This window comes from Lagenorhynchus albirostris, chromosome 20, assembly GCF_949774975.1.
Source record: "Lagenorhynchus albirostris chromosome 20, mLagAlb1.1, whole genome shotgun sequence".
Taxonomy (NCBI): domain Eukaryota; kingdom Metazoa; phylum Chordata; class Mammalia; order Artiodactyla; family Delphinidae; genus Lagenorhynchus; species Lagenorhynchus albirostris.
In genome coordinates, this window is record NC_083114.1 from 35,979,298 (window position 1) to 36,005,552 (window position 26,255).

Consider the following 26,255-nt stretch of genomic DNA (forward strand, 5'->3'; position numbering starts at 1 on the left):
GCAACAGAGAGCCCCGCCCCAGGCTACGGATACGCGTCAGAGGTGCTTGCTAAGCTCGGCGGCTAGAGGGGGCGACGGAAGAGGGGACCCACGGCCTCTAGCCCTTCCTCGTCCTCCCCTTCCGGGTCCGGAGGATGTTCTTCCAAACAGGGAGGAGAACCCGCGTGGAGGCAGGGCACTGGAGACAATGCCCTGTTTCCCACTCTCCCCATCATTTATATCATTTCTCCGACTTGAAACACTTCCATTTTTCCCCACCCCCACGACGTTTGGGGACACCAGCCTGAGGACCTAAGTGTACCCAGAATCTTACCCCCCTTTTATCGGTGAACTTCAGTCTTCAGAGGGGTTCCTTGAGCCTCGTGGCCGCCCAAAGCTATCAATCATGAGTCGGAGAATGCCAGAGACCATCCCTGGCCAAACTTTTTAGCTTAGAGGAGAAACACAGAAGGGGAGGGACTGTCTGAGGCTTCACAGCGCAGTGTTCCGCACAGCTCGATTGCTGCACTTGGAGCTTACAGCCCTTCCCTTTCTGTAAAGTGGGGGCAATACGGATCCATGAGATAACGGAAGAAAAAGTGCTTTGTAAACTGTAAAGCTCTGGAGAGAGTAAGGGGTCTTTTATTTATAACAGCGCAAGGCAGGAGCTGCCCAGGGCCAGCCCACTGGCACAGCCCAAGAGCTGGGAGAGGTCAGATTTAGAAGCTACCACTCAGTGATAGAGGATTAGGAAATAAAAGAAACAAAATCTCACTCTTTTACCAAGGACCTGCCAACATGGGCCACGTTCACACCAAAACCGTGAAGAAGGTGGCCCAGGTCATCAGTGAGAAATAATACAAGTTCCTGGGCAACGAATTCTGCACCAACAAGCGTGTGTGCGAGGAGGTGGCCATTATTCCCAGCAAGAAGCTTCGCAGGGAGAAAGCAGGCTATGTCACACATCTGATGAAGCAGTTTCAGAGAGGCCCAGTGAGAAGTGTCTCCATTAAGCTGCAGGAGGAGAGAGAATTATGTGCCTGAGGTCTCAGCCCTGGATCAGGAGATCATTGAAGTAGATCCTGACACTAAGGAAATGCTGAAGCTCTTGAACTTTGGCAATCTGTCCAACCTGCAGGTCACTCAGCCCACAGCTGGGATGAATTTCAAAATACCATGGAGCCAGTTGACTCTGCTGTGCTGTAATATTTTCACCGTAAACCTTGGGACCAAAAAAAAAAAAAAAAGGAGAAAAAGAAAGAAACAAAAGACTCAGACTTTTTTTTGCAGATGGTATGATTATATAGAAAACCCAAGAGATTCCGTAGGCATGTTGTCAGAGCTATTAAGAGAGATCAGCAAGGTTGCTGGACAAAGTTTAACATCCAAATACAAATAAAATACAAAATTCAGCAGTGTTTCTATACACAAGCAATATTTTATTAGAAACTGTAATATCTTTTTTAAAAGAAATAATTCACAATAAAATTAAAATTGTACAGAACCCAGAAAAATATTAGAAAAGATATCTGAAGATATTTGTGAAGAAAAACTATAGGCTATAAAACCATAAAAACTATAGGCTAAAAAAAGAATAAATTGAGAGATGTATTAAGTTTAGGGATGAGAAGCCTCAATGTCACTAAGACAGTTCTCGCCATAAAAATATGTCGATTCAAGGCAAGTCCGCTGAATATTCCAACAGGATTTTTCAAAGAGCTAAGCAATGATTCTAAAATTCATATGGGAGAGCAGAGGACCAAGAATAGACTAGACAATTCTGAAACGAAGACTTATTTGAAAGCGATAGTAATTAAAACAATGTGGTATTGGTGCTGGGCTAGACAAAGAGATCAATAGAATAGAGTGCCCAGAAACAGATCCAAGCATATGTGGGAATGTGATTTATGATGGCAGTGGCATTGCAACGTAATGAGAGAGAATAGGCAACTCAATAAAAAGTGTTGTGACAGTTGACTTTTCATCCATAAATATTAATTCCAGATGGATTAAAGACCTAAAAGTGAGAAACAAAACTTTAAAATAATTAGAAGAAAATGTAGGAGATCTCAGAGCAGGAAAAGATTTCTTAGATGAGAGACACAACTCACAAAAGATTGATTTCATTACATTACCGAAAAAAAAAAAAGGTTTCTTCTATGAAAATGACATTATAAACAAAGTTAAAAGACAAGCAACAGCCTAGGTGATAATATCGGCAGCACATAAAGCAGATAAAAAGTTAGTATCCAGGATATGTAAAGAGCTCCTACAAATCAATAAAGCAAGCACAGAACTTTTGAGTGCCACCCCAAAGGGCAGTCTTTCCCTTATTCCTTGCTAACAGAATCCTGATTCAAAAGTCAGGGGTCTAGGCTTTGGGTGAGGCTGGGCCTTCCCCATCCGCATCAGGTGAACAGTGATTGGTCTAAATAGAGCATGATAATACACTTCCTCTGGTCAACGATTAGTTTAGGTGTGGACCTGTATGCAGTTCTGTCCACTGAGACCAGAAGGAAGAGCTCCTGTGGGCCTCTAGGAAAAAGACACTGAGAAGAAAGCATCCACTTTCTTCTGCCTCTGGACATTGTTGTCTGCATGAGACGCCCGGAGCTGAGGCAGCCATCATGGACCATGGTGGGGCCAATCTAGGAAGCAAACCAACACGATGAGGAGGGTCTTATAGAAAGATGGAAAGAACCTCTTCCTTGATGTCATAGTTGAGTCTCTAAATGAACCAAACCTGGGACTCCTTGTTATGTGAGATAATAAAATTCCCTTTTTTGCTTAAACCACTTCTAGTTGGGCTTTCTGTAACTTGTATCAACAGCTGCACTGGAGAGCAAAGGATGTGGACGTAAGCAATTTGCCTGGAGGAAACCCAGATGGCCAATAAGCATGATAAGATGCTCTACCTCAGAGGCAGGGAATGCAGATTCAAATGAGATACCACTTCACACCCATCAGATTGGCAAAAATAGAAAGTCTAACAAGAGCAGATGTTGGCAAGGATGTGGTCAGATAGGACATCTTGTACAAATGCTGGTGGTGAAAGCATAAACTGGCTCAGAGAGCAGCTTGGCAGTACTAGTCTAGGTGACAGGGTGCCTGCAACCCTGGCTTCCTGCTCCGAGCTGTGCACTCCAGAGATGGGTTAGACAAGCACAAGGGTGTTCATCGCAGCCCTGCTTATAACAGCAAAACACAGAAACAACCTAAAGGCCCATGAGTAGAGGAACCGATGAATAAGTTGTGGCTTATTCATATGATGAAATAGAAAACAGAAGTTAATATGAATGAACCAAAGCCACATGTATTAATGTGGCTGCATCGTGGAAAACACCTCAAGTGAAAAAAAGACGCAAAATGATACACACAGCATGATGGTCATTATATACATTTTAATAATACAGAAAACATTACCATACGCTGCTTTATGAATACTTAAATGTGTAGGGAAAGTATGAAATTATGGGCTAGACTTAAAAGGTAAGGAAATTCTGACATATGTTACAACGTGGGTGAATCTTGAGGACATCCTGCTATTCGAAATAAGCTAGTCACAAAGGGACAAATACGGTATGATTCCATTTATATGCTGTACCTAGAGTAGTCAAATTCATAGAGACAGGAAGTAGAATGGTGGTTGCCAGGGGCTCGGGGGTGGGGCCTGGGGAGTTATTGTTTAGTGGGTAGAGAGTTTCAGTTTGGAAAGATGAAAAAGTTCTGGAGATGGATAATGGCCATGGTTGCATAACAAGGCAAGTGTACTTAATGCCAATGAACTGTACACTTAAAATGGTTAAAATAGTAAATTTTATGTTATGTATATCTGACAATTAAAAATGGTAATTTAAGAATTATGGGCTAGGGACTTCCCTGGCGGCGCAGTGGTTAAGAATCCGCCTGCCGGGCTTCCCTGGTGGCGCAGTGGTTGGGAGTCCGCCTGCCGGTGCAGGGGGACGCGGGTTCGTGACCCGCTCCGGGAGGATCCCGCATACCGCGGAGCGGCTGGGCCCGTGAGCCATGGCCGCTGGGCCTGCGCGTCCGGAGCCTGTGCTCCGCGACGGGAGAGACCACGGCAGTGAGAGGCCCGCATACCGCAAAAAAAAAAAAAAGAATCCGCCTGCCAATGCAGGGGACACCGGTTTGAGCCCTGGTCCGGGAAGATCCCACATGCCGCAGAGCAACTAAGCCCGCGTGCCACAACTACTAAAGCCCGCGCGCCTAGAGCCGGTGCTCTGCAACAAGAGAAGCCATCGCAATGAGAAGCTCGCGCACCGCAATGGTAGCCCCTGCTCGCCACAACTAGAGAAAGCCCGCGTGCAGCAACGTAGACCCAACGCAGCCAAAATATCAATTAATTAGTTAATTAATTTTTAAAATTATGGGCTATAAAGAATGCATTCCAAATTTGTGAGAGTGGGTAGGGTGGGCAACAGGACTGGGGATAAAGAGAAAGGGGGTTGGGGCTTGGTGGCGCAGTGGTTGAGAACCTGCCTGCCAATGCAGGGGACACGGGTTTGAGCCCTGATCTGGGAAGATCCCACATGCCGTGGAGCAACCGGGCCCGTGAGCCACAACTACTGAGCCTGCGCGTCTGGAGCCTGTGGTCCACAACAAGAGAGGCCAAGATAGTGAGAGGCCCGCGCACCGCGATGAAGAGTGGCCCCCGCTCTCCGCAACTAGAGAAAGCCCACGCACAGAAACGAAGACCCAACACAGCTGAAAATAAATAAATAAATTTATTTTAAAAAAGAGAAAGGGTATTGAACCTGTGCCCCCTGCATTGGGAGTGTGGAGTCTTAACCACTGGACCACCAGGGAAGTCTCTGATAGCATTTATAAATTCTGTTTGTTATGTGATTCTCTGAACTTTTCTTTTTTTTTGGCCCCTACCAGGGATCAAACCTGAGCCCATGGCAGTGATAACACCAAGTCCTAACCACTGGACTGCCATGGAATTCCCTGAACTTTTCTTATTTTTAAAGAAACTTTTCAAACTAAAAGTAAAAAAGTAAGTGCACATTCTTTTTCTTTTTTTTTTTCTCTCAGAAACAAGAGTTCTCTAAAGTAGAACTGCCCTGAAGTGGCAACATTTGTCACCCAACCCTCGCCCTCAAGGCCACCTGAAGTGCAAAGGATTGAGTGTGGAGCCTGAAAGCTGGCTTTGCAGACAGTACCTAGGCCAGGCGCATGCAGCCTGGCCGAGCCTGGTGGAACCAGTTGGGAGGGGAGCTGGCAGGGCCAGGATTCTCTCTCCTTTGACCTTGGGCAGGTGAGGCAAAGGCTGGTGGGAAGGTGACTCTGAGAGCCAGTCTCTTCCCCAGGCATCCACTGCAGATCCAGAGAGCAGATGAAAAACAGAAACCAACATCAAAACACAGGAATGTGTAATAATAGCAGTTGGAGCAGTTCTACGAATCTGCTGATGACAAAATAATATTGCTCAATCTTTCCAGTTATTTTTTTTTCTTTGACCTCCCTGCATATCTCTGGAGCTCCGATGGCTATGGCTGTCTGCTTTGCAAAATACATATTTACAAACCCTCTAAGCTTAGCTAAATATAGGCTTTCTTTTAAAGCAACTGATGATTTGGAGAAATCTTTCCTCTGTCCTAACCCTTCCCTGCCCCCAACACACACACACACACACACACACACACACACACACACACACACACACACACACACACACACACACACACACACACACACACACACACACACACCTGACTCTTCCTTCTTGGTCTCCTTCCTGAATCTCTAAGAGGTATCTGAACTTTCCAAGTGACACTAGAATGAAGCGTGGAGGGTGGATGAAAGAAAGCGGGGCAGAGCAGAGAGACCCAGGCAAGCCAGTCTCCCAGCTGTGGGAGGACCCCAAGGGGCACTCTTTCTGCAGGGGCACTGGGGGACTTGAGACACTAAGAGGAAGGAATGAAAAACACTTTGGGAGGTAGAGAAGGAAGGTCACCTTCACTCCAGGGATGATCCCAAAAGCTTTGGAGGAGCTGCAGGCAGGGGGTGCTTATATTTCAGAATTTCATATAATAGACCTTAAAAGGAAACAAGAGGCCCTATAGTCCAATGAAGACACACGTGGAGATGCAAATACCGATGCCCACTTTCAGTCGTACCTCCCCACACGTGTACACGTGTGCACATACACGTTCAGATACACATGTAATCAATAACAACCAAGCTGCTTTGTGCCAGGAGCTGTTCTAAATGTATTTAATTCTCACAACACTATGAGGTTGGTCTGTTATCTCCATTTTACACATGAAGAAATTTGTTGAAGTCCCTTAACTGGGCAGTGGCAGGTTGGAGATTCTAACAAAGATGGTCTGGCTGCAAAGCCCATGTTCTGCTCTGTTCCAGAATTGGGAACAACCAGGATCACCTATGCTCGGGAGACACACTCAGACATTCAAATTTGAGCAAGTTGAGGAAATTGGGGCTTAGGGAGAGGAAACAACTAGCCCAAGGTCACTCAGCAAATGGGTGGAGCTAGCGCTCGGTTCAGACCTTGTGAACCCTGGTCTCTTTCCTCCAAAACTGGTAAGTCACTTCCCACTTCAAGTCCCAGCCCTCCTCATTCCCCCTGGGAAGGGGTCAGCCAAGGGCCGCTAAAGGCCCTTCAACACTGACATCCTGGATTTGAGCTCTCCTGTATATAAAACATGTACGCATAGGCAAGCCTTTCCAGCATCCTTGGATTAGCCCAAGTCCCTGGCAGAGGAGGACAGATGAAGGAGAGTGATCGGGGCAGGGGCCACTGGCTCACTACAAAACGACCAAAGAGCGGGGTCTAGGCCAGTCTTTGCTCAGATGACCCTAGCCACGGAAACACCACTTTCCGAGGCTGAGTCTCAAGGCCCCAGGGCTGGGAAGAGAAGGCAGCCTTGGCACCCAGCCTGGATGTGAGCCCAGGGTGCTAAGAGCTTGGGATTTATCACAAATCAGGTCTGTCCCTGCCTTCATCACCTTCATCACCTGTCTTTGCAGTTAACACCTGGTGTTTAAAACTATGAAGCCTCGGGCTTCCCTGGTGGTGCAGTGGTTGAGAGTCCGCCTGCGGAAGCAGGGGACACGGGTTCGTGCCCCGGTCTGGGAAGATCCCACATGCCACAGAGCGGCTGGGCCCGTGAGCCATGGCCGCGTGTCCTGCGCATCTGGGATCAGAGGGCCCCCATCAGATTTGAGGGTAGGTGGGAAAACAGGGAGGAGCTTTATCTGGAGAATAAAGATTACCTCTCCCTATAGAAGCCTCCAGGCTTTTTAGCAAGAACTGGGGAAGGCACACACCCTATTTTCTGTGTTCCACACTTTCACCTCAGTTTACCCTTATCAGAGCACAGAGAGGCTAAGGGATTTGTCCAGCGTCACACAGCTAGTAAGTGGTGGAGCCAGGATTTGAACTCTGGCAGCCTGGCTCCTGCGCCAGCTTTGGGAACCACTCTATTCCACGTCAGAGGTAAGGAAGGAACTTCCATTCAAAGACCATCAGGCAGCTCCACAAAGGAAAAAGGAGAGAAAGAATGGCTAAATTACCCTGGGAGATAAGTAAGGATCTGAGGATCACAGCCTGAGGAATGAAAATTAGGTTCAAACCCTTCAGTTTGGGCGTAACCCTCCCCAAAGTAACCGCCCTCCTCACCCTCCCTGCAGGTGTGATTATTGCCTCAGGCAGGCAGGGACTGGGTGGAGAAGATAACAGCCATTCCCCACTCCTCTCACAGGCCAGCCGGCCTGGCGCCTGACCCCGGGGAAGGAGTGAGGTGCTAAAGCACTCATTGCTCCATAACAGCTTCTTCGGGAATACTGGCAGGGGGTGTCGCCCAGGAAATAACGATCCCCCTCGTTAGCCTCAGTCCTCCGAGCTCTGGGCTGGCTCCAACTGTCCTGCATCCCGAAGTACTTAAAAGAGTTTCACTCTTGGAAGTCTCAGGACAAGGGGGACGCAAGCATCCCGAGTCTAGTCCACTCCAAGCTGCTGCTGGAGATGTTGTTGGGGGTCGGGGTGGGGAGCGTCCACTGGGCCTGACTTGGTTCCCACCTCCTCCTCCCGTCCTTTAGAAGCTGGATTCCCCCCCCACCTGGCCAGAAGCATGGGCACTGACCCCTTGGGCTGGGACCAGTTAGAATGACTCACCAAAGGGTGTGGGAGATTCTGGGCGGAACACCCAGGGGCCTGTGCCCTCCCCCAATCCACACAAGAGCTTCTGAGGACACCGCCCAAACCCCCAACTAGGTGAGACTTCTGTCTCACCCAACTTCTATAGTGAGGTTGAGCGGGGGCGGGGCCGGGGGCGGGGGCGCTGTGGGTGGGGAGGTTCAAATCCCAGACTTGAGCTTGGAAACCCAAGTCCCAAACCTCCTGCTCAGAACCCAGATCGTTCCTCTCCGTTACCCTCAGGATTGCCAGCCTCAAGATCCAGTCCTGTGGTTCCTCGCCCCTCCCTGTCCCAATATTCAGGGTTCCCAGGCGGCTTCCCACACCCCATCCCCCACGCTCTTTTGCACGTGCTAACCAGTTTATATCCCACAAAACCCACACATATCCCAACAGTGGAGAGGTGAGAGGATTCCTTTCGACAGCCCTTCCAGGCAAGGGCAGTGGGTAGTGGGAGATTGGGGAGAAGAGGAAGAGGATGGAAGGGAAGAGGGCGGGGGAGGAGGCAGAGGCTGCAGGAAGGCCCGAGATGCAGGAAGCAGCTGGGAGTGGGGGGAGGCTTTGTGCCTGAGTTGTTCTCTGGGTCCTAGGGTCCACAATGTTCATCATTTTCTGGGATCTGTGGAGTGAAGCCGTGCATCTGGATCTGTCATGGTCTAGGGGGTGGACCTTCACTCCCAGGCCCTGGCATCTGGGGAAGGGTAGAGGGCAACCCCAGGCCCCTTGTTGTGTATGTGGGGGTTGGGGGGAGCATCAAAACAGCTGCCAGGACAGGGAACGTATAGGTCACTGCCCCCCTTCCCCCTCCCTCCCCACACACACTTGCACACAGTGGCCAGAATCCTTTAGAGTAGAGATCCAAGCTAGAGCTCTCACTGGTGAAACTCTGGCCCGAGGCCTCCAGAATTCCTCCTCCAAAACTCCTTCTTCCTGTTTGAGAGGCAGGAGTGCTCTAGTAAGGCCGTGAAGACAGGCATACCACCCCTTCTTTCCCAGCCTGGGTGCAGTGCAGGCAGGTGACAGGACACCCTCTTCAGAATGGCAGAGGGCAAAAGCCAGCTTCGGACTGCCACCTGGGTGATGAGGACCATCTCCTTTCTCTCTTCCCCTTCCTCCTCCACCACAAGGCCAGCAACACTGGGCCAAGGTTTCACGCGTTAAAGGGTGCAAAATGTTCCCTATGGGAAATTGTTAAAATGCAGATTCCAGGGCAATCTGAATTTTTAAAAATTTCAAAGTGAACTATACTAGGAAGCTCCAAGGACATTGAAGGAAATGAAGCTTTGCCCCTCCCCACTATTCTCCCTCCACACCTCGGGTAGAGGAGGGCCACACTGAGACCACAGTGGTTGGCTTGCCAACTCCCAATATTTAGTGGGAGTGCGGTTATGTGGGTTGTGAAAAGCCACAGTCAGAGGTTGGGATGGAAGGGTTGAAGTGTACAAGCCAGCGTCTGGGGTCAGTGGAAGGCTGTGGCGAGGAACGGGCAGGGGAGGGGAATACAATCGCGTGGAGGGGAAGGGGAGGGCTCACAGGCTCCGGCCCCGGAAATCCGATCCCTTTAGGACCCAGAGGTGCCAGTCCCCAGCGGCGGCTGCAAGAAGGGCAGCCGCTTGGTCTCCGGCAGCCGCCGCTCGGGCAGAGCCAGAGAAAGACCGAGGCTCGGGGCGCGGGGGGGAGGGAGGGAGGGAGGGTAGTGCAGCGGCGGAGCGGCCCGGGCCGGCCGAGCAGCCATGGGCGCCCTGGTGCCGGGCCCCCCAAGAGCCAAGGCCCCCGGCCGGGGTTGGGGGTGCCGGGGCTACCAGCCCCGCTGACACCTCCTCGGACGATGTGAGCCGGCGCCTCCGCTGCTGCTTCCCGGGCAGGGCTCGCAGTCCCACCGGCCCCGGCCGCCGCTTTTCTAATTTGGGTGGGGGCGACCGTTCCAGGCCGCTCGGTCTTTGGTAGAGGGGCTGGCTGTCTTTGGCAGCTTGACTGGGGGAGGCGACCCACACAGGGCTCTCGGAGATATTTTTTCCCTTTTTTTTTTTTAAAGCGAGGTTAACTGTTTTGAGCAGCTTGGTTTTGGGGGGAGGCTAAAAAAGGCCTTTCGGGGTTCCTTTTCTCTGGGGGAGGGGGCGGTGGTCCCGACTTGGCCAGCCGCCTGTTGGAAGGGGGGAGCGGGAAGCGTGGGGATGAGAACCCGGCTCCCCCCACTATGATGAAGACGGAGCCGCGGGGGCCCGGGGGTCCCCTCCGGAGCGCTTCCCCGCACCGCAGCGCCTACGAGGCGGGCATCCAGGCTCTGAAGCCGCCCGACGCGCCCGGGCCAGACGAGGCACCCAAGGCGGCCCACCACAAGAAATATGGCTCCAACGTCCACCGCATCAAAAGTATGTTCCTGCAGATGGGCACGACGGCGGGCGCGCCGGGCGAGGCGGGCGGCGGCGCGGGCCCCACTGAGGCCTTGCGGGCGCCCGAGCGCGGCGTGCGCCTGTCGCTGCCGCGGGCCAGCAGCCTAAACGAGAACGTGGACCATAGTGCCCTGCTGAAGCTGGGCACCAGCGTGTCGGAGCGCGTGAGCCGCTTCGACTCCAAGCCCGCGCCCTCCGCTCAGCCTGCGCCGCCGCCGCACCCGCCGTCCCGGCTGCAGGAGACGCGGAAGCTGTTCGAACGGAGCGTCCCGGCGGCCGCGGGCGGCGACAAGGAGGCCGCGGCGCGGCGGCTGCTGAGGCAGGAGCGCGCCGGCCTGCAGGACCGGAAGCTGGACGTCGTGGTGCGCTTCAACGGCAGCACCGAGGCGCTGGACAAGCTGGACGCCGACGCCGTGTCGCCGACGGTCAGTCAGCTCAGCGCCGTCTTTGAGAAGGCCGACTCGAGGACCGGCCTCCACCGCGCGCCGGGGCTGCCCAGGGCCGCGGCCGCCGGGGCGCCCCAGGTCAACTCGAAGCTGGTCAGCAGGCGGTCCCGGGTGTTTCAGCCGCCCCCGCCGCCGCCCGCCCCGTCGGGGGATGCCCCAGCCGAGAAGGAGCGCGGCCCCGGAGGGCAGCAGCCCCCGCAGCACCGAGTGGCCCCCGCGCGGCCGCCCCCCAAGCCTCGGGAGGTGCGCAAGATAAAGCCGGTGGAGGTGGAGGAGAGCGGGGAGTCGGAGGCCGAGGCGGCGCCCGCGGAGGTGATCCAGGCGGAGGTGACGGTCCATGCGGCCCTGGAGAATGGCAGCGCCTTGGCAACCACCGCCAGCCCCGCGCCCGAGGAGCAGAAGGCCCAGGCGGCCCCCGAGGAGGAGGCGGCGACCGTGGCGGCGCCTGAGAGAGGGGTGGGCAATGGCCGGGCCCCGGACGTGGCCCCCGAGGAGGTGGACGAGTCCAAGAAGGAGGATTTCTCGGAGGCGGACTTGGTGGACGTGAGCGCCTACAGTGGGCTGGGGGAGGACTCTGGGGGCAGTGCCCTGGAGGAGGACGACGACGAAGATGAGGAGGAGGGTGAGCCCCCCTACGAGCCCGAGTCGGGGTGTGTGGAGATCCCGGGGCTTTCGGAAGAAGAGGACCCGGCCCCGAGCCGGAAGATCCATTTCAGCACGGCGCCCATCCAAGTAAGTGAACCCCCTCCCCGCCCCCGCGCCGCCCCTGCCACGTGCACGCAGTCGCCCCCGCCTCGCCAGCCAGCCGGGTTTGGCAGGCTGAGTCAAGCCCTGTCACCCAGCCCCCTTCCCAGAAGTTACCACCCTAAGGGGGGCGTGGGAGACTTCCAGCTGTTTGTCAGAGGGGGAAGATTTTTAGGCCTGAGCCGGGGTGGCCTGCTCTGACCTGCCCTCAGGTTCCTGAGCCCGCTGCCCCGCCCAGCTCTGGGGCTCACCTGCCCTGCCCTGCGTGGGTCCTGGGACACCTGCTTTCCCTTCCTTTCCCAGACCTTCGTCCTCCAGAGGCTGCCAGAGGCGTGGGCTTGGGTGGTGGGAAGGTGTGTCTGTGTATGTGTGTGTGCGTGTGTATCTGTGTCCTCAGGAGAGCCTCCCCACTTTGGTCCTTACTCCACTCTGGGCTGGAGGAGCCTGGGGAGCTTAGAAACACCCCTGCTTTCCCCCTGCACCAGAGCTGCATGGGGGGATGGAGGAACAGGAATGTGCAGTGGCCTGCAGCCCTTCCTCCACAATGTCTGTAGCCCTCACCCCAACTTTACAGAACTGAAAGAGGGAAGCAGGTCTGTGAGGTTGAGCTGAGCTGGGGCCATGTGACTCGGGCCCTGTTCCCCGGGGTGTGTGCTGGGCCAGCTCCCGAGGTGGGGGTACAGGGTTCCACGGGGAGCAGGCGCTTTCTGTGGGTTTTGAGGAGGCTAGGCCTTCTGAGGGGTGTGGAGAAGGGAGGGGGTGAGGCTGGGAAACCCCCAGGTGCTTTTGCTCTTGGCCTTGGCAGGACCCAGGCGCTCTTGCCTCATTCTCTGGGTGCCCTCTTTTTTGGGGACTCAGCTGCGTGTACACACACACACACACACACACACACACACTATTGGTGATTGGTTTGTGGGTTGTGCCAGGGCCCTGAGATCCTCAGGAGAATGTTGATGGTGAGATCCCTGGGAGAATTAAGAACCACAGCCCTCCTACTACCACAGCCTTTCCTACTACCCTCCATTCTCGGCAGGCACATTCAGCCTAAAGGCTCTTTCTCACCACGCCAGGCTCAGCTGTGCCCAACTCCAAGTCTGCTTCATGGGGGTGTCCAGGCCAAGGAAAGTCCAGCCTTTACCCCTCACCAGTCAAACCCTCATCTGTTTGACTGAAGTTTCCATAACTACTCCTGGACACTGAAGCTGCCCAAGTTTCCTCTCACCTGCCCCAGCATCTTAACCTCTGTTCCTCTCCCACCTCCACCCCAGGGGGCCTGAAAAGGGCTACTCCCCGCCTGGGCCAGCCCCTTCCCCCAGCTGTGACCGCACAGGCCCTTTCCCCTCCCCTCTCCTCTTCTGAAGGTGCTGGCATCCTGGAGGGAGAGAATTGAAGATTATGGGTGTTTCTGGGGACACTGAGGACAGAGGTGGGGACCACTGAGGCGGTCAGGACCTCCCCCACCACCACCACCGGCAGTTCTCTGAGCTGTCTGATCCCCTCAGTTGGAGTTTGGTCTTTCAGCCCTGGGCCTCTGACTGTCTATATTTGACACCTTACCCTGATTTTTGGGTAGAAAATAGCACATGATTTGGAACAGTGCTCTCTGACTCCCTGGTGACTGTTGCTCGCCTGTGTGTGGGAGCCTGTGGTGTGGGGTGCCGCCTGTGCGTGTCTGACGTTTGACCTTACTGGGAATTTCCTCCCCCCACCCCCCAGTTTTTCCCTCTCTTTGCTGCACCCCCTGCATTGATACTAAGTCCAGGTCTTGTGCCCCTTGGATGACCCAATTGTTGCCTTTACGGAGGCTTCTGCTGAGGACAGAGAGCTCAATTCCAGATTGTCACCTGGAGAGGGGGGACTGGGTCCAGGGCCCTGAGGTAGGCTGGGCACATGGTGGTGGGCAGTGGTGAGGGGTGGTCTGGGACCTCTGAGCCTGAGGCCTGGGTTTCCTGCAGGGGGCAGGATTTGATAGGCTGAGAAAAGAGGGGAGGGCGAAGCCCAGGACAGGCTGTGAGGGTGTTATGGAGGTCACTGTGTGTGTGTGTGTGTGTGTGTGTGTGTGTGTGTGTGTGTGTGTGTGTGTGTGTGTGTGTGTGTGTGTGTGTGTGTGTGTGTGTGTGTGTGTGTGTGTGTTTGCGTGTGTGTTTGCGTGTGCTTACACAATGGGGGGGTTTTGTTGACCCAGGCCACCACATAGACTGAGGGATGAAGGGACCATCTCTGCTGGAGTAGAGGGTGAGGGTCAAAGGGACTCAGGTACAAAAGGGGGCCAAAGCCAGTTTGCCAGGTCTAGGCACACACCAGCCCCTGTCCCAGGGCCTGGGGCATATGTGCAAAGGGGACAGAGTCTCAGTGACCCACCCTCCAGTCTTATCCCGCCCTGTCACAGGCTAACCCCCGTGACCTTGGGCAGCGGACCTGGCATTTTGCACTGTGTGTGGATGAGGTAGCCCGTCCCTCCCAGGAGCTTGGGGCTGCTGGCCAGATGTCAGGGGGGCAGCCCGACTACTGCACAATCCACAAGGAGCTTTTAAGGGTTTGTGTTCAACTTTCTCTGATGCTGTGAAGCTGAGGGCAGTGAGTTAAGTGACCACATGGACTCCTCCAGCTAGGAGCCCCCTTGTGGGAGTGGTGGGGCTTCGCGGGGGTGACACCAAACCAAGGCTGGGACACGAGAGTGCCGCTGCCGGCCTGGGTGCCCGTGGACCTGCTCCTGGAGGAGTGGGGCCCTGGCAGGGGCCTTGGGGGAGGCGGCGCCCCACTGCAGCTGCTCAGGCCTCAGGCCCAGCCATCTGATGGAGCTGCCGCCACCCTCCGTCGCCCCCGCTTGGCTCCAGGTGGTACCAGCCTGCCACTGCAGGCAGTGAGGCAGGACCACGCCGTGGTGCCCCAAATGGTGCTCATTAACCTCCCACCAGGGCGCCCTGCCTGGGCCCAGAATTAGGTACTCCTGCAGAGCCCTTGTCCTAACTTCTCTGCTCTTTGGAGGAGGGTCAGGCTGGGGAATTTCCCTTTCTGCTGAGAGACAGCAGAGGGGTACGGGGGACAGTAAGGCCGGGTTCGCTGTGGACAGTGTCAGAGGCTGCCACCTTCCCGCTCTCCTTGCTTTCTGCAGGGCACTGGGCCCAGGACCTCTGCCCAGGCCTCCTAGTGCCCTGGGGATAGGGGCGTACCTCAGAGAGCTGAGGTTCTAGAGGGAGACTGAGGCCTGGCTGTGCAGGCAAGGCCATAGGGGCTCCTCTGGCCTGCCCTCTCTCCATGGGGGTAGAGGTGGTCCTTCCTGCCTCCCTCCTCCACCCTGGCCTCCACTTCAGGTTCAGGTCAGCTGGGTCCTGGGTGCCCCTCTGCCTCTTTCTACCACTCTCTCTCCTCCCTTCCCCCTCCCTGCGTCTCCACTCCCGTCCGCCACCCCCCAAATGTGGCATCCTCCAGCATCTCCTTCACTCTTTCTCCTCTTCCCCTCTTCCACTCATCCTGTTCCTTCCTCTCTCCTGCCATCTGTGTCCGTGCCCACCCTCGCCTCTGTCTGGGACAGGGGCTGTCTGTCCATCTCTCTCTGACCTGGGGACCTGGGTTCCTGAGTGTGACCGTTTCTCCGGCATTGACCTTCCTTTCCTACTCCAGTTGGCCATGCTCATGTGGTCGGAGCTGCAGGGGAGTAATGGTGTGGATGCGGCAAGGCTGGCTCCCTTTCTCTCTCGCCCCACAGTTCCGGAACCAGAAGGGCCCCCACTCTGAGCTGGGGTCATTGCGGGCTGGGGGAGGCCTGTGGCAGGAGGGGAGCGCGGCGGGGGGCGCAGCCTGCCCGTTGGGCCCCCTCTCAGCGGTTTAGCGCTCGCCCTCCTGCGGGCTCCTCTGACAGGCGGCCTCCTCCCCAGGTGTTCAGCACCTACTCCAACGAGGACTATGATCGCCGCAACGAGGACGTGGATCCCATGGCAGCCTCTGCTGAGTACGAGCTGGAGAAGCGGGTGGAGAGGTTGGAGCTGTTCCCTGTGGAGCTGGAGAAGGGTGAGCCGGGCCTCCTGCGCCTCCTCCCCCGTGCCAGCTTCCACCCTGGACCCTCAGGCGCTTCCACAGAGACGTTCTGCTTCTACCTCTAACTGGGCCTCTGTCAGCGCCCCACGGCCCCACGACTCAGCCCAGCCCAAGCTCCTACCGCCACCACCCCTGTCATGCTGCACTATGTGCTCCTGAAGTCATCAGGCCCCCCGGGAGCACTGGGGGCTGGGTCCTGGGCTGTGTGGGCCAAGCCTTGATGGGAGAGCGACAGTGGAGGCGGGGGGCAGGCCTGGGTGGAATGGTCACATCTAACTACGTCCTTGTGTACAGTGAGGGGGCCGGGAAAAGAAGGGAGGGGCCGCTATAACAGCATTTAACAGGAAACCTGACCAGACTCGGGGGGATCCCCAAGGAAGTGATGCTTGAGTTGAGCCCTGAAGAGGAGATCAGGGGAGTGTGTGGGAGAGAGGAGAGACCTGGTGGATTCAGAGGGTGGGGGAAGAAGGGTGTGCAAACAAGGCCTTGTAGACCACTTTTTTCTAAGATGGACCGGAAGTCTTGCAAGGCCTGGGAAAGGTATTCTAGAGAGACCACACCAGGCTGTGCTGTGGGGTGAAGGGTTATAAGTGGATGGAGACGGGCCACTGCGGTGTGGACAAGACGATGGCCATGCAGGAGGTGGATGAACAACTTGAGAGCTTCTTAGAAGGTGGGAGTCGGCAAGAGTCGGTGGCTACTTGGCTTCCACAGAGGGTACGAGGGGGCGGGAGGAATCCAGGTGGCTCCCAGGCCCCATGAAGGAGTGGCAGACAGGAAAAGCCTGTTTGTGGGGGAAGATCATGAGTTTGGATGTCAGAAGCCCGTTAGACAGGCGGGGGCAGCAGCTGTGGAGAGAGGAGTGGGTCTAGGGGGAGACAAAAGCAGGAGGTCTTGAATTGTAAAGGCTGTGAGCAGCGATGAGACTGCTTAGGGAGGGGGGAGATCATCCCCATCGTGGCTCCCTCAGTGGTCCTGTGGCCACCACACACCTGCATCTGCATCCAGACAGTACCCCTCAGCACCTCTGCTGCCCGTCTGTTCTTTGGATGGGGCAGAGGGCAGGCAGTGACCCAAGAGCATCCTAGTTGGCTTGGCAGAGAAGAGGTGGCCAGAACCATGTCCCTTCCCCAGGTGTGGGACATCCCCACGTGGAGACTGCTTCTTGAGGTGAGGCCATACCTCAGCACGAGGGTAGGGGATGGGGAGTCTCTCACTCTGTCCCCTGCAAGCCCCAGGCTGGAGCTCCTCACCCCACCCCCCTACCTGCTTCTCATCACCCTCTGCTTCACAGATTCCGAGGGCCTGGGCATCAGCATCATTGGCATGGGGGCCGGGGCAGACATGGGCCTGGAGAAGCTGGGCATCTTCGTTAAGACTGTGACTGAAGGCGGTGCGGCCCATCGGGACGGCAGGTACCGCCTCCCCTTCCCTGATCAGCCATCATGTATGGGGCGGGCCACTACCTGTGTGGGGCTCAGATGTTCGTGGAGCACTGCTGTGCCAGGTGCTGGTCCAGGCCCTGGGGGTACAGTGAACAGAACAGGCGGAGTGCTCGCCCTCATGGCACGTGCATGCTAGGGGGCTGTGTGTAGGTGGTGTGTGTCCTGGTTTTGAGTGTGTGTTGGGCCATGGGGAGGAGAGCACGGGTGTGGAGGCTCTGTCCTAGCAGAGTACCTGTGAGCTTTTTTTTCGTTTAGCAAACACTGAGCCTCTGACCCTGTTGTAGGGCTGGTGCCAGGCGCTGGGGAGTCAGTGTTGAGGCCTTGCCCTCAGGAAGCATGCAGTGTAGTGAGGCAGATGGATGAATAGTGGATACACAGAAAATGGTGAAACAGAAAAATACAGGGTGCCACTAAACCCTAAAACAGGAGGGCTTGACTTCTCTGGGTATCAGGGAAGTCTTCCTGGAGGAAGTGATGTTGGAGTTGAGACCCAAAGCATGAGCAAGAGTTAGCTAGGCTGAGGGAGTGGGGCATGCAAGGCATTGCAGGCAGGGCACCGAAAGCAGGCAGGTATAACTGGAGCTAGAGACCACAAGGGATCAGGTGTGCGGTGAGGCTGGAAGAGCCAGTGGGGGCATGCCAGGGAGGAGGCTGCTTCTTGCCTGTGTGCCTATGTTTGGCCTCTGAGGCTGGAGGGTGTGAGTTCTGTGGGTCAGAGGGCTCAGGAAGACCCCCTGGAGTTACGGGCAGCCCAGTGACCCCTCTGGAGCCTCCCTACTGTGTGTGGATTGCAGAGGGGGAGTGGGAACAGCTGTAGGGCACCCCGGGTTATTGTAAGTTAAAGGCTGATATCAGGGGTACCTTGTGGTACCTCTAAGCACAGACCCCTCCACGTGACAGAGGTGAGTGGGTGTCCTTGCGAGGACCGGGGTCATGATGCTGGAGGTGGGGTTGCCTCACTCAGGGAGCTTCTGTCTGCTGCAGCCCAGGTGGCATGGCGGGCTGGGGTTGGGGGGTCAGAGAAAAGGAAGGAAGGCCATCCCTGCTCTTTCACTTACCCCCTCATTTGAACTTTCCAGAGCCTTTCCCATGGTCTCTCGTTGGCCGGGTGGGGAGTGTGTGTGCATGTGAGAGTGTCCCCACACGAGGCATGTTGGTGTGAGCTGTTTACAGTAGGCTGTCTCCTCCATTTCTGTGTGGGAGCCCTGCGGGGAGGCCTGGCATTCTGGGGGGAGGTGGGAGTGGAGGAAGGAGGTGGCCGAGGGTCCCTCCCACACTTTCGTCCCCCTCGGCGGCCTGTCTGGACCACCCCCATCTCCTTGTGTGGAGAACAAGGGCTTCCAGCACCACCGCTGGGGCGTGTTGGGGGCTGTGCACCTGTATGGGGGCAGGGGGTGACCCTGTGGGACTGTGTGAGAACACAGGTCTCAGGCATTTGGAGGAAATCTGCGGACTCAGGTCTGCACGGAAATGGATGTATAAGAAGGCTGTGTGTTATGTGTGCGCGGCAGGCCCTTGCTGGTGTGCATGGCCGTGATGAGCTCTGTGGATGTCACACTGGTCCGCCGAGTGTGGTGGAGGAGGGGAAATAGCTTGTGATTGTCATGGCAAGTGTGCTTGCCACCATTCCTGGTCCTGGATGCCTGGTCTCACTGCCCATGGGCCTGGCTGATACCTGGTCCTCCGGCCTCATGCATCTTATGCAGGCAGACAAGTACCAGGTCCCTGTGGGGACTGAGCCTTGAGTTACTGATGGGAGGGGGGCCATGTCTACCCCAGCTCCACAGTTCACCTCGTGACCCCCCCTAACCAGTGTCACCTCCCTTAGGATCCAGGTGAATGATCTCCTGGTGGAAGTGGATGGAACAAGTCTGGTGGGAGTGACCCAGAGCTTTGCAGCCTCCGTGCTCCGGAACACCAAGGGCCGTGTGCGGTGAGGCCCGGGAGGGTGGGGGCGGTGGGCAGTGGGAGCAGACAGGAGGCTCAGCCCTCATCTGGCCACTTTGCCCAGCTGCCCACGCCTGGTTAAGACTCTGGGTGGCCCAACTTACAGAGGAGCTTTCACCATCTCCCTGCCAGAAGGAACTGCTGTGTGCCTATCCCCTGCCCTGTCTGCCTTCGCATCTCTAGCCCCTGACTGCTGCTAGCCACCAGCACTCAGGCTTCAAGGCCCGTTGTCCACCATGCCTCCAAACTGGCCTCTTGGGCTTATTCTCCTTTCTCCCTGCCTGTCCTGACTCATTCATTGAAGATCCAAGACATGCAGGGAGGATGCCATCCAAATTGCAGTTGATCCCTCCCTCCTCTCTAGCCTGGTGATTCCTGTGAAGACTCTCCTCCCTGGGTCTGTCAATTAAAGGGGTTGGGTTAGAAGCTCCCTACGTCCCTCTCTGCCATAACATTCAAGGACCACTCCCTGCCCCCTCCAAGAGGGGCACTGCCCCCAGAAAAGGGTGGTAGAGAAACAGGATGTGGGTGGCCACGGAGAGGAGGGGCTGGTGCCTGGAAGTTCCACTATTTCCTCTCCATCCTAATCTCTAGTTGCCATCATCCCGCCCCTTCCTGAAGCTCAGGGCCTTGGAGTGCACACAAGACACCCGTCTACAGCCCCAGGGTCAGCTTCGCCAATCCCCTGCCTCGCTTTCTCCCATGTGGTGGGGGAAGAGCTCCTACGCTGGTACCTCCCGAACTCCTGTGCCCTGCGGCCTAGCCTGAAGTTCGGCTGACGTCTCCCCTCCCCACAAACTGGCCAGAAGGGCTAGTGGGCCTCTGCTTCTCCTGGGAAGGAAACCCAATAAGGGCCCCCTGCTACCCCATTCATTATTAACACTCTGCAGTCTCTGGACTCAGTTCTTTCATTTCACCTCCCTGGGAGGACCTGGATGTGGAGAGGGGGATACCAGCGGGGAGGATGGTGGCATTTTCCGGCCAAGGACAGAGACAAAGGGAACGATGCTGGTGCCTCTGCAGATTTATGATTGGCCGGGAGCGGCCGGGTGAGCAGAGTGAGGTGGCCCAGCTAATTCAGCAGACCCTGGAACAGGAGCGATGGCAGCGGGAGATGATGGAGCAGAGATACGCCCAGTACGGGGAGGATGACGAGGAGGTAGGGACTCCGCCTGGCTGGCAGCGTCATCGCCCCCTGGTGGCTTGATGGAGTATTATAGCCGTCCTCTGCCTCTGCCACTTTCCAGGCCTTGTGAAGAACCCCAGAGCAACGCTCCTATCCTGGGGGAGCCCCCAGTCTGAGGGAGGCGATGCAGACCTTTCCCTTAAAGAACCTCTAGTCTGATGGAAGAGTCACACCCTCTGTCTTCAGAAAGCCTTCCTGGTCCTACAAGAAAAACGTAGTTCCCTCTAAGAGCCCCCACTCTGAGGGGACCTAGTCTGAGGAAGGAGACAGTTCCAGACCTCAGGGGACCTGCTGTGTGAGGGGGAAAGCAGAGGCTGTTTCTTCAGGGCCCTCAGTCTCACAGGGGAATTACCCCTGTCTTCTGGGGACTCTCCAGGCTGTTGGGGGTAGACACAAACCATGCCCCTGGGTGACCCCCAGTCTGATGAGGGCAGCGTGAACCACACCCCTGGGGGACCCCCAGTCTGACATGGGCAGACTGCTGCTGGCCTAGGCCCCAGTCCTCAGGGCTGAGGGAGGTTGTGGTGGGCAGGGTGCACAGCCGCCTGTCTCCCTTCGCAGACAGGAGAATACGCCACTGACGAGGATGAGGAGCTGAGCCCCACGTTTCCAGGTGGCGAGATGGCCATCGAGGTGTTCGAGCTGGCAGAGAACGAGGATGCCTTGTCCCCTGTGGACATGGAGCCTGAGAAGCTGGTGCACAAGTTCAAGGAGGTGGGCAGAGGGGTCCCTGGGCTGGTGGAAGGCAAGGGCAGGCTGGTATCCAGCCCCGCAGTACTGCCTGCCCCAGCCCGAGCTGAGTGCCTGCGCCCCTGCCCCCACAGCTCCAGATCAAGCATGCTGTGACAGAGGCGGAGATCCAGCAGCTGAAAAGAAAGGTAAGGGCGGCGGGGAGTGGGGGCGGGGCGCTGGGGGAACGACCCCTCCACCCTCACACTGCACACGCTGGCCCTTGCCCTCCACCCACAGGTGCGTGCAGAACCAGCCGCTCTGAGGTGAGGGAGGGTAGTGTTAAGAGCACAAGCTCTGGACCCATCTCTCCACCACTGACTTGCTGCTCTAGGTCTCATTCTCCTCACCTGTAAAATGGGTTGATAACAGTGCCAACACCGTAGGATCACTGTGAGGATAAAATAGAATAATACGCGTAAAGTCCTTAGTACAGTGTCTGACACATAACAGGTGCTCAATAAAAAGTTGTGCTGTTAGCCGTCAGCGTTCTAACAGCTGAACGTGGATGTCTTCACGTTCACACAGTCCCACACGTGTCCTCTACACGTACAAGCCCAGCGGTAAACGTAAACCATCCAGGGGTCCAGGCACGTGGTACCCACAGACTCACTCACCCAGACACCCAGAGACACCCACTCTGCTCAGACATAACACGGGGACAACAGACCCATGCTTCACATGGCAATACCTCTGTGTCCGTCTGCTGTGTCCGTCCGCTGTGAGATGCAAGAAGAGTGTCACAGGACGTGCGCATTCTCACAGAGATGCTGATGCTACCAGTTGGTGCACACACGTGACATCTACAAACACACATATGTGCTATGTACAGACACCCACACAAGCACACTGGGTGCCCACACCCTCACAGGCATAGATACACAGACTTCTGATACACAGTCTGTACTGGGTCCCTGCTGGGCCTGGACATTAGGAGTCCCAGTTCCCCTGGGGCTCCCAGTGTGGCAGGGAGAGGCAGGGGCACATAGGGACTGTGCAGACATGGTACACACATGTGCACTCCCACATGTGGGCTTAGACCAGCACACCTGGAGAGAGGAGAGCGTGAAACAGCCCCAGGGGGACGGCAGGGTTTAGATGACTGAGGCAGGGGAAGGGCATTCCTGGCAGGGAGACCAGCGCGAGCTTGGAGGCTGGCTTTGGAAGGAGGCCCACAGGCTGTGGCAGCCGTTCCTGTGGGGGAGAAGTGGGAGACAGCTGGACTGCCAGGGTGGGCTACGCTTGCAGTGTCCTGACACCCTGCTAAGGGCTCCAGCCTTGACTCTTTGGCCGTATGGGGCCACGAGGGGGAAGGTCACGGCCGACAAAGTGGGAGGCATGGGGGTGAGCAGGACTTGGAGGCCGGCGAACCAGTTAGAAACCCGGGTGATGTCCCGGCAGGGAGGGGCAGGGCTGCCCAGGGCACAGGCAGAGGGAATGGATAGGAAGGGCGGATCTGAGTTGCATTTTCTAGGGTGAGGTGACAGGCCTTGTTCCTGGGTAGACGCAGAGCATGAAGGGGAGGAACTGCTGGGCGCCTTCTAAGTGCTCAGCGCCATCTGGGACCTGTGATGGGCGAAAGCAGATTTGATCCTTGCCCTTGTGCGGCTTAGAGTCTCTGCACCGACACTGGTATCACAGAAGCTGACCCGGGCTCTAGAGGAGAGGACAGGGCCCTGAGCTAGAGCCAGCAGAGCCTGATGCAGCCGGGCTGCGTGTGGGCCGTGCTGTCAGAGGGGAATCACGGGAGACTTCTTGGGAAGTGATGCGCTAAAGAGAGGGCCTAAGGGTGAGCTAGTGGGAAATGACGAGGCAGTGGGAGGGTAGGTGTGGGCATTCCAGGCACAGGGAATGGGGAGGCAAAGGCCCTGCAGCAAGAGGGAATGTGGCAGGTCTGAGGATGTGCACGAAGGCCCGTGTGGCTGGGACACAGAGGGCAAGGGGTGTTTGCAGCCAACGAGGTTTGAGGGGCAGGCAGTGGGGCTTGAAGCTGAGCCCTGGGGTGGCAGTGAGATGACGGCACCTTTGGATGGAGGTGGGCTAGTCAGAAAAAGAGGAGTAGGTTTGTGTGGGTGGGGGCAGGGTGCTTCTGAGGAGCTGGGAGTAAATTTGGGCTGGAGGTGCGGGGCTCAGTACACAGAGGTGGTGAAGGAGGTGAGTAGAGAGAGAACAGAGTCCCCAGGACTGGGCTGTGGGCGCTGGGAGGTCTGCACTGGGGTGGCCAGGGAGCTGGGAGAGGAGCCAGGACTGTTGAGGAAGCCACAGAAGCCAGGGCTGCAGAGAGGGGATAGAGGGCAATGGTGACCCTCACCTGCCCTGCTCCTTTACCTCCACCATCTCACTGCAGCCTCTGTGAGCTTGGCAAGGAAGGAATCACTCCTGCTTTGCAGATGGGAGGACTAAGGCTTAAGACAGAAGTGGCCTTACCCCAAGTCCCCGAGCTAATCAGCGACGATCCTGGGCCTCCGGCCTTCTAGGAGTGTGGCACGTGTCAGGGCCCCTGGCTGGGAAGGCTGAGGTTGTGGTCCCACCTTCTCCCTCTCCAGCTTTCGGTTCTCAGGCCCAGCCAAGGAGAGTCAGTAGCTGGGGGGCAGTGGGCTCCGTATCTGCGGGAATCATCCAGCGACTCTGGCCCCCGCCAACCCAGGGGTGTTTCTTCCTCTCAGCTGCAGAGCCTGGAGCAGGAGAAGGGGAGGTGGCGGCTGGAGAAGGCCCAGCTGGAGCAGAGTGTGGAGGAGAACAAGGAGCGCATGGAAAAACTGGAGGGCTACTGGGGCGAGGCCCAGAGCTTGTGCCAGGCTGTGGACGAGCACCTGCGGGAGACCCAGGCCCAGTACCAGGCGCTGGAGCGCAAGTACAGCAAGGCCAAGCGCCTCATCAAGGACTACCAGCAGAAGTACGTGGCTGGGGGCTGGGCTTCCTGGGCCTAGGGGGGACTGAGAGGCCTATGGTGGCATTCCTTCCCCACCCCAGCCAAGTAGGGAGGCAAGGAGCACAGAAGTTGGAGGGCCCTGTGGTGGGGATGCCTGGGTTTGTAATGACTGGGCGCCAGAGGCTTTGGGAGGAGCTGGGACCTCCCGACCTGAGGACAAGGAGCCGGCAAAAGCGGCCCAGGTGGAGCCGAGGACGGGGCTGAGGACCCTGAGACGCTCTGGATGGAAGCTAGACCAGACCCCCTTACCCACTGTCTGTCTCCCCCTGGTACCCAGGGAGATTGAGTTCCTGAAAAAGGAGACGGCACAGCGCCGGGTTCTAGAGGAGTCAGAGCTGGCGAGGAAGGAAGAGATGGACAAGCTCCTGGACAAGGTAGGCCCAGGGGTGCCCTAGGGGCAGGCAGGTCAGCCCCCCTCTGGCGCCCACCCTGTGGATCCTGCAGGGAGAGAGAGGAGTCATGCTGCTGGCTGGGAGCTCAGGGTCATGTCTCCTTCAGGGGGGCCCGAAGGGCAGGGACCATGCCCAGCGCCCAGGCCTGACTCCCTCTCCCCTTTGTTTTTCAGATCTCGGAACTGGAAGGAAACCTGCAAACACTGAGGAATTCCAATTCTACTTAACAGGAATCATTCCTTGACCGGACAATAATTAATCCCCTCCCATTGTCCTCCTCCCTCCCCTGTCCTCAATACTTCACCCCGCCCCCTACCAGCCTGGGGACAGGTGCCCCGACTCCCCCACCCCTCCACCCCACCTCCCCCAGCTTCAGGGACCAGAGGGCCCATATTACAGGCCCCCTTAAGGTGGCCCCGGGCAGACAGGTGGCTGGAAGGATGGCCTCCTTCTAGCCTTTGGGGCTGAGGCACAGAGGCCATGGGATGCCAAGGGCTGGCCTGGGTGGTGGATGGACACGAGGACCTGCAGACCAAACTGCCAGACGTTACAACCTCCAGCCTTTGTCTCTGGACTGGAAAGGGGCCGGGGGCTCTCCCAGCATCTCACCACCTGGAGGCTGCTCCCTGCTCACGGGGCTCCTAGGCGGCCCCTGGGCCTCTCGACTTGAGTCTACCTTCCTGTCCCTTCCCCGCTCCCCCGTCATCGTGCTGTTCTGTTGCATCCTGACCCTCCTGCTGGGAGGGGTTGCCTCTACACCTCTCCTCCCATCCCTGTCTGCGCTCCCAGGATGGGTAGCGTCTACCCAGAGCCTGGAGGCTGGGCCTGGCCCTGCACTGATTTCTCACGTATCCTGCGTGAAAAGGGGAGAGTCCGGGACACCTGATGTCCAGCTCCCCCTTTGCTCGGGGCAGCAGCCCTCAGTCTCTCCTTGTGCCTCCCCTCCCCCAGGTGCCAAATAGCCATAACCTCTTCCTGGAACTGTTCCGCGGCCTCTTTGGGGACCAGGTTTCCTGGCCAAGCCTGGGAATGAGCGGGAGGACAGGAGGTCAGCTTAGGGGGCCTGGTTTTAGGCAAGGGGAACATTTGTCACTGGAGAGCCAGGCCCTGTCCTGCCCTACGCAGGGCCACACCTGGAAGCCTTGTACCAACATGGCAGAGTTTCAGCCTCACCCCACCCACACCCACAGTTTTCCAATGTTTTGACTGGAGGGCAAAATTTTACTACTTTTCATCTTTTTGGAGACCAGGGCTGCCCTGCTGGCAGCCTGCTTTCTAAGTGAAATCGACTCCGTTTCCCCACTTTAACCCCAAATTGGGGCTTGGACCAGGGGAGGTGAGACCCTCACCCCAGGTCCCCTCCCCTTTCAGATGACATCTCTCATTCTGCCTCTTCCTCACGCCCCTGCCTCAGCCTGGGTTTTTGTTCTTTTTTTAAAAAACGACGCTTGTTCCATCCATTTTGGCTTTTCCTCGTCCCCTGTAAATAGACCATGCCATCGATCAGTATTTCTCAGCACCCACTTCCTGCCCCCAGACGTGCGCCTACCCCCGAAGGAGCTGGCTGTCTCAGTGCCTGGGCCCGTGCACTTCACCTCCTTGGCCTCAGCAGATGGAGGGGGCGGGGCTGGGTGGGCGGGGCCGTGGGGGGGTGCTTCTGGTTTCTCCGGCCGGGGCCACCTCTGTCCCGCCTTCCACAGGACTGCATCTCTGTATATAATATATATATGTATGTATTGTTCCCGGTTTTGTACGGACCATGCCCTCTGTCAGGTCGTCCCCATAAAAGCAGCCCCCAGAGCCTTGCTGCCTGGTTTCTTGATTCGCAGGAGGGGGTGGGGGGCA

The 26,255-nt window shown here is 56.8% G+C and overlaps 1 protein-coding gene and 1 pseudogene across 4 annotated transcripts; both read left to right on the top strand.

Annotated features, from left to right (window-relative positions):
- The first annotated feature begins 777 nt into the window (after window positions 1–777).
- On the top strand, window positions 778–7,762 carry LOC132511905 (small ribosomal subunit protein eS17-like; annotated as a pseudogene).
- Window positions 7,763–9,866: 2,104 nt separating this feature from the next.
- Window positions 9,867–25,897, top strand: PPP1R9B (protein phosphatase 1 regulatory subunit 9B). Of its 4 annotated transcripts, none has more exons than XR_009537475.1 (10): window positions 9,867–11,729; window positions 15,620–15,752; window positions 17,074–17,194; window positions 19,053–19,157; window positions 20,195–20,330; window positions 20,919–21,071; window positions 21,182–21,235; window positions 23,734–23,982; window positions 24,296–24,392; window positions 24,584–24,634. XR_009537475.1 is itself a non-coding variant. In XM_060133560.1 (10 exons), exons 1-10 carry the CDS (start codon window positions 10,356–10,358, stop codon window positions 24,635–24,637), a joined length of 2,457 nt encoding a protein of 818 aa, XP_059989543.1. In that variant the 5' UTR covers window positions 9,867–10,355; the 3' UTR covers window positions 24,638–25,897. The 4 variants fall into 4 exon arrangements, 3 of the variants coding, with proteins under 3 accessions (XP_059989543.1, XP_059989545.1, XP_059989546.1); XM_060133560.1 differs by having other exon boundaries at window positions 23,753–23,982; window positions 24,584–25,897; XM_060133562.1 differs by lacking the exon at window positions 24,296–24,392 and having other exon boundaries at window positions 24,584–25,897.
- The last annotated feature ends 358 nt before the right edge of the window (window positions 25,898–26,255 follow it).

What these genes read in the sequence shown, in the direction of transcription:
- PPP1R9B (XM_060133560.1), top strand. Translation starts at nt 10,356, where the DNA reads ATGATGAAGACGGAGCCGCGGGGGCCCGGGGGTCCCCTCCGGAGCGCT. An exon ending in TCAGCACGGCGCCCATCCAA is followed by an intron (nt 11,730 to 15,619) that starts GTAAGTGAACCC and finishes CCTCCTCCCCAG; the next exon opens with GTGTTCAGCACCTACTCCAA. An exon ending in CCCTGTGGAGCTGGAGAAGG is followed by an intron (nt 15,753 to 17,073) that starts GTGAGCCGGGCC and finishes TCTGCTTCACAG; the next exon opens with ATTCCGAGGGCCTGGGCATC.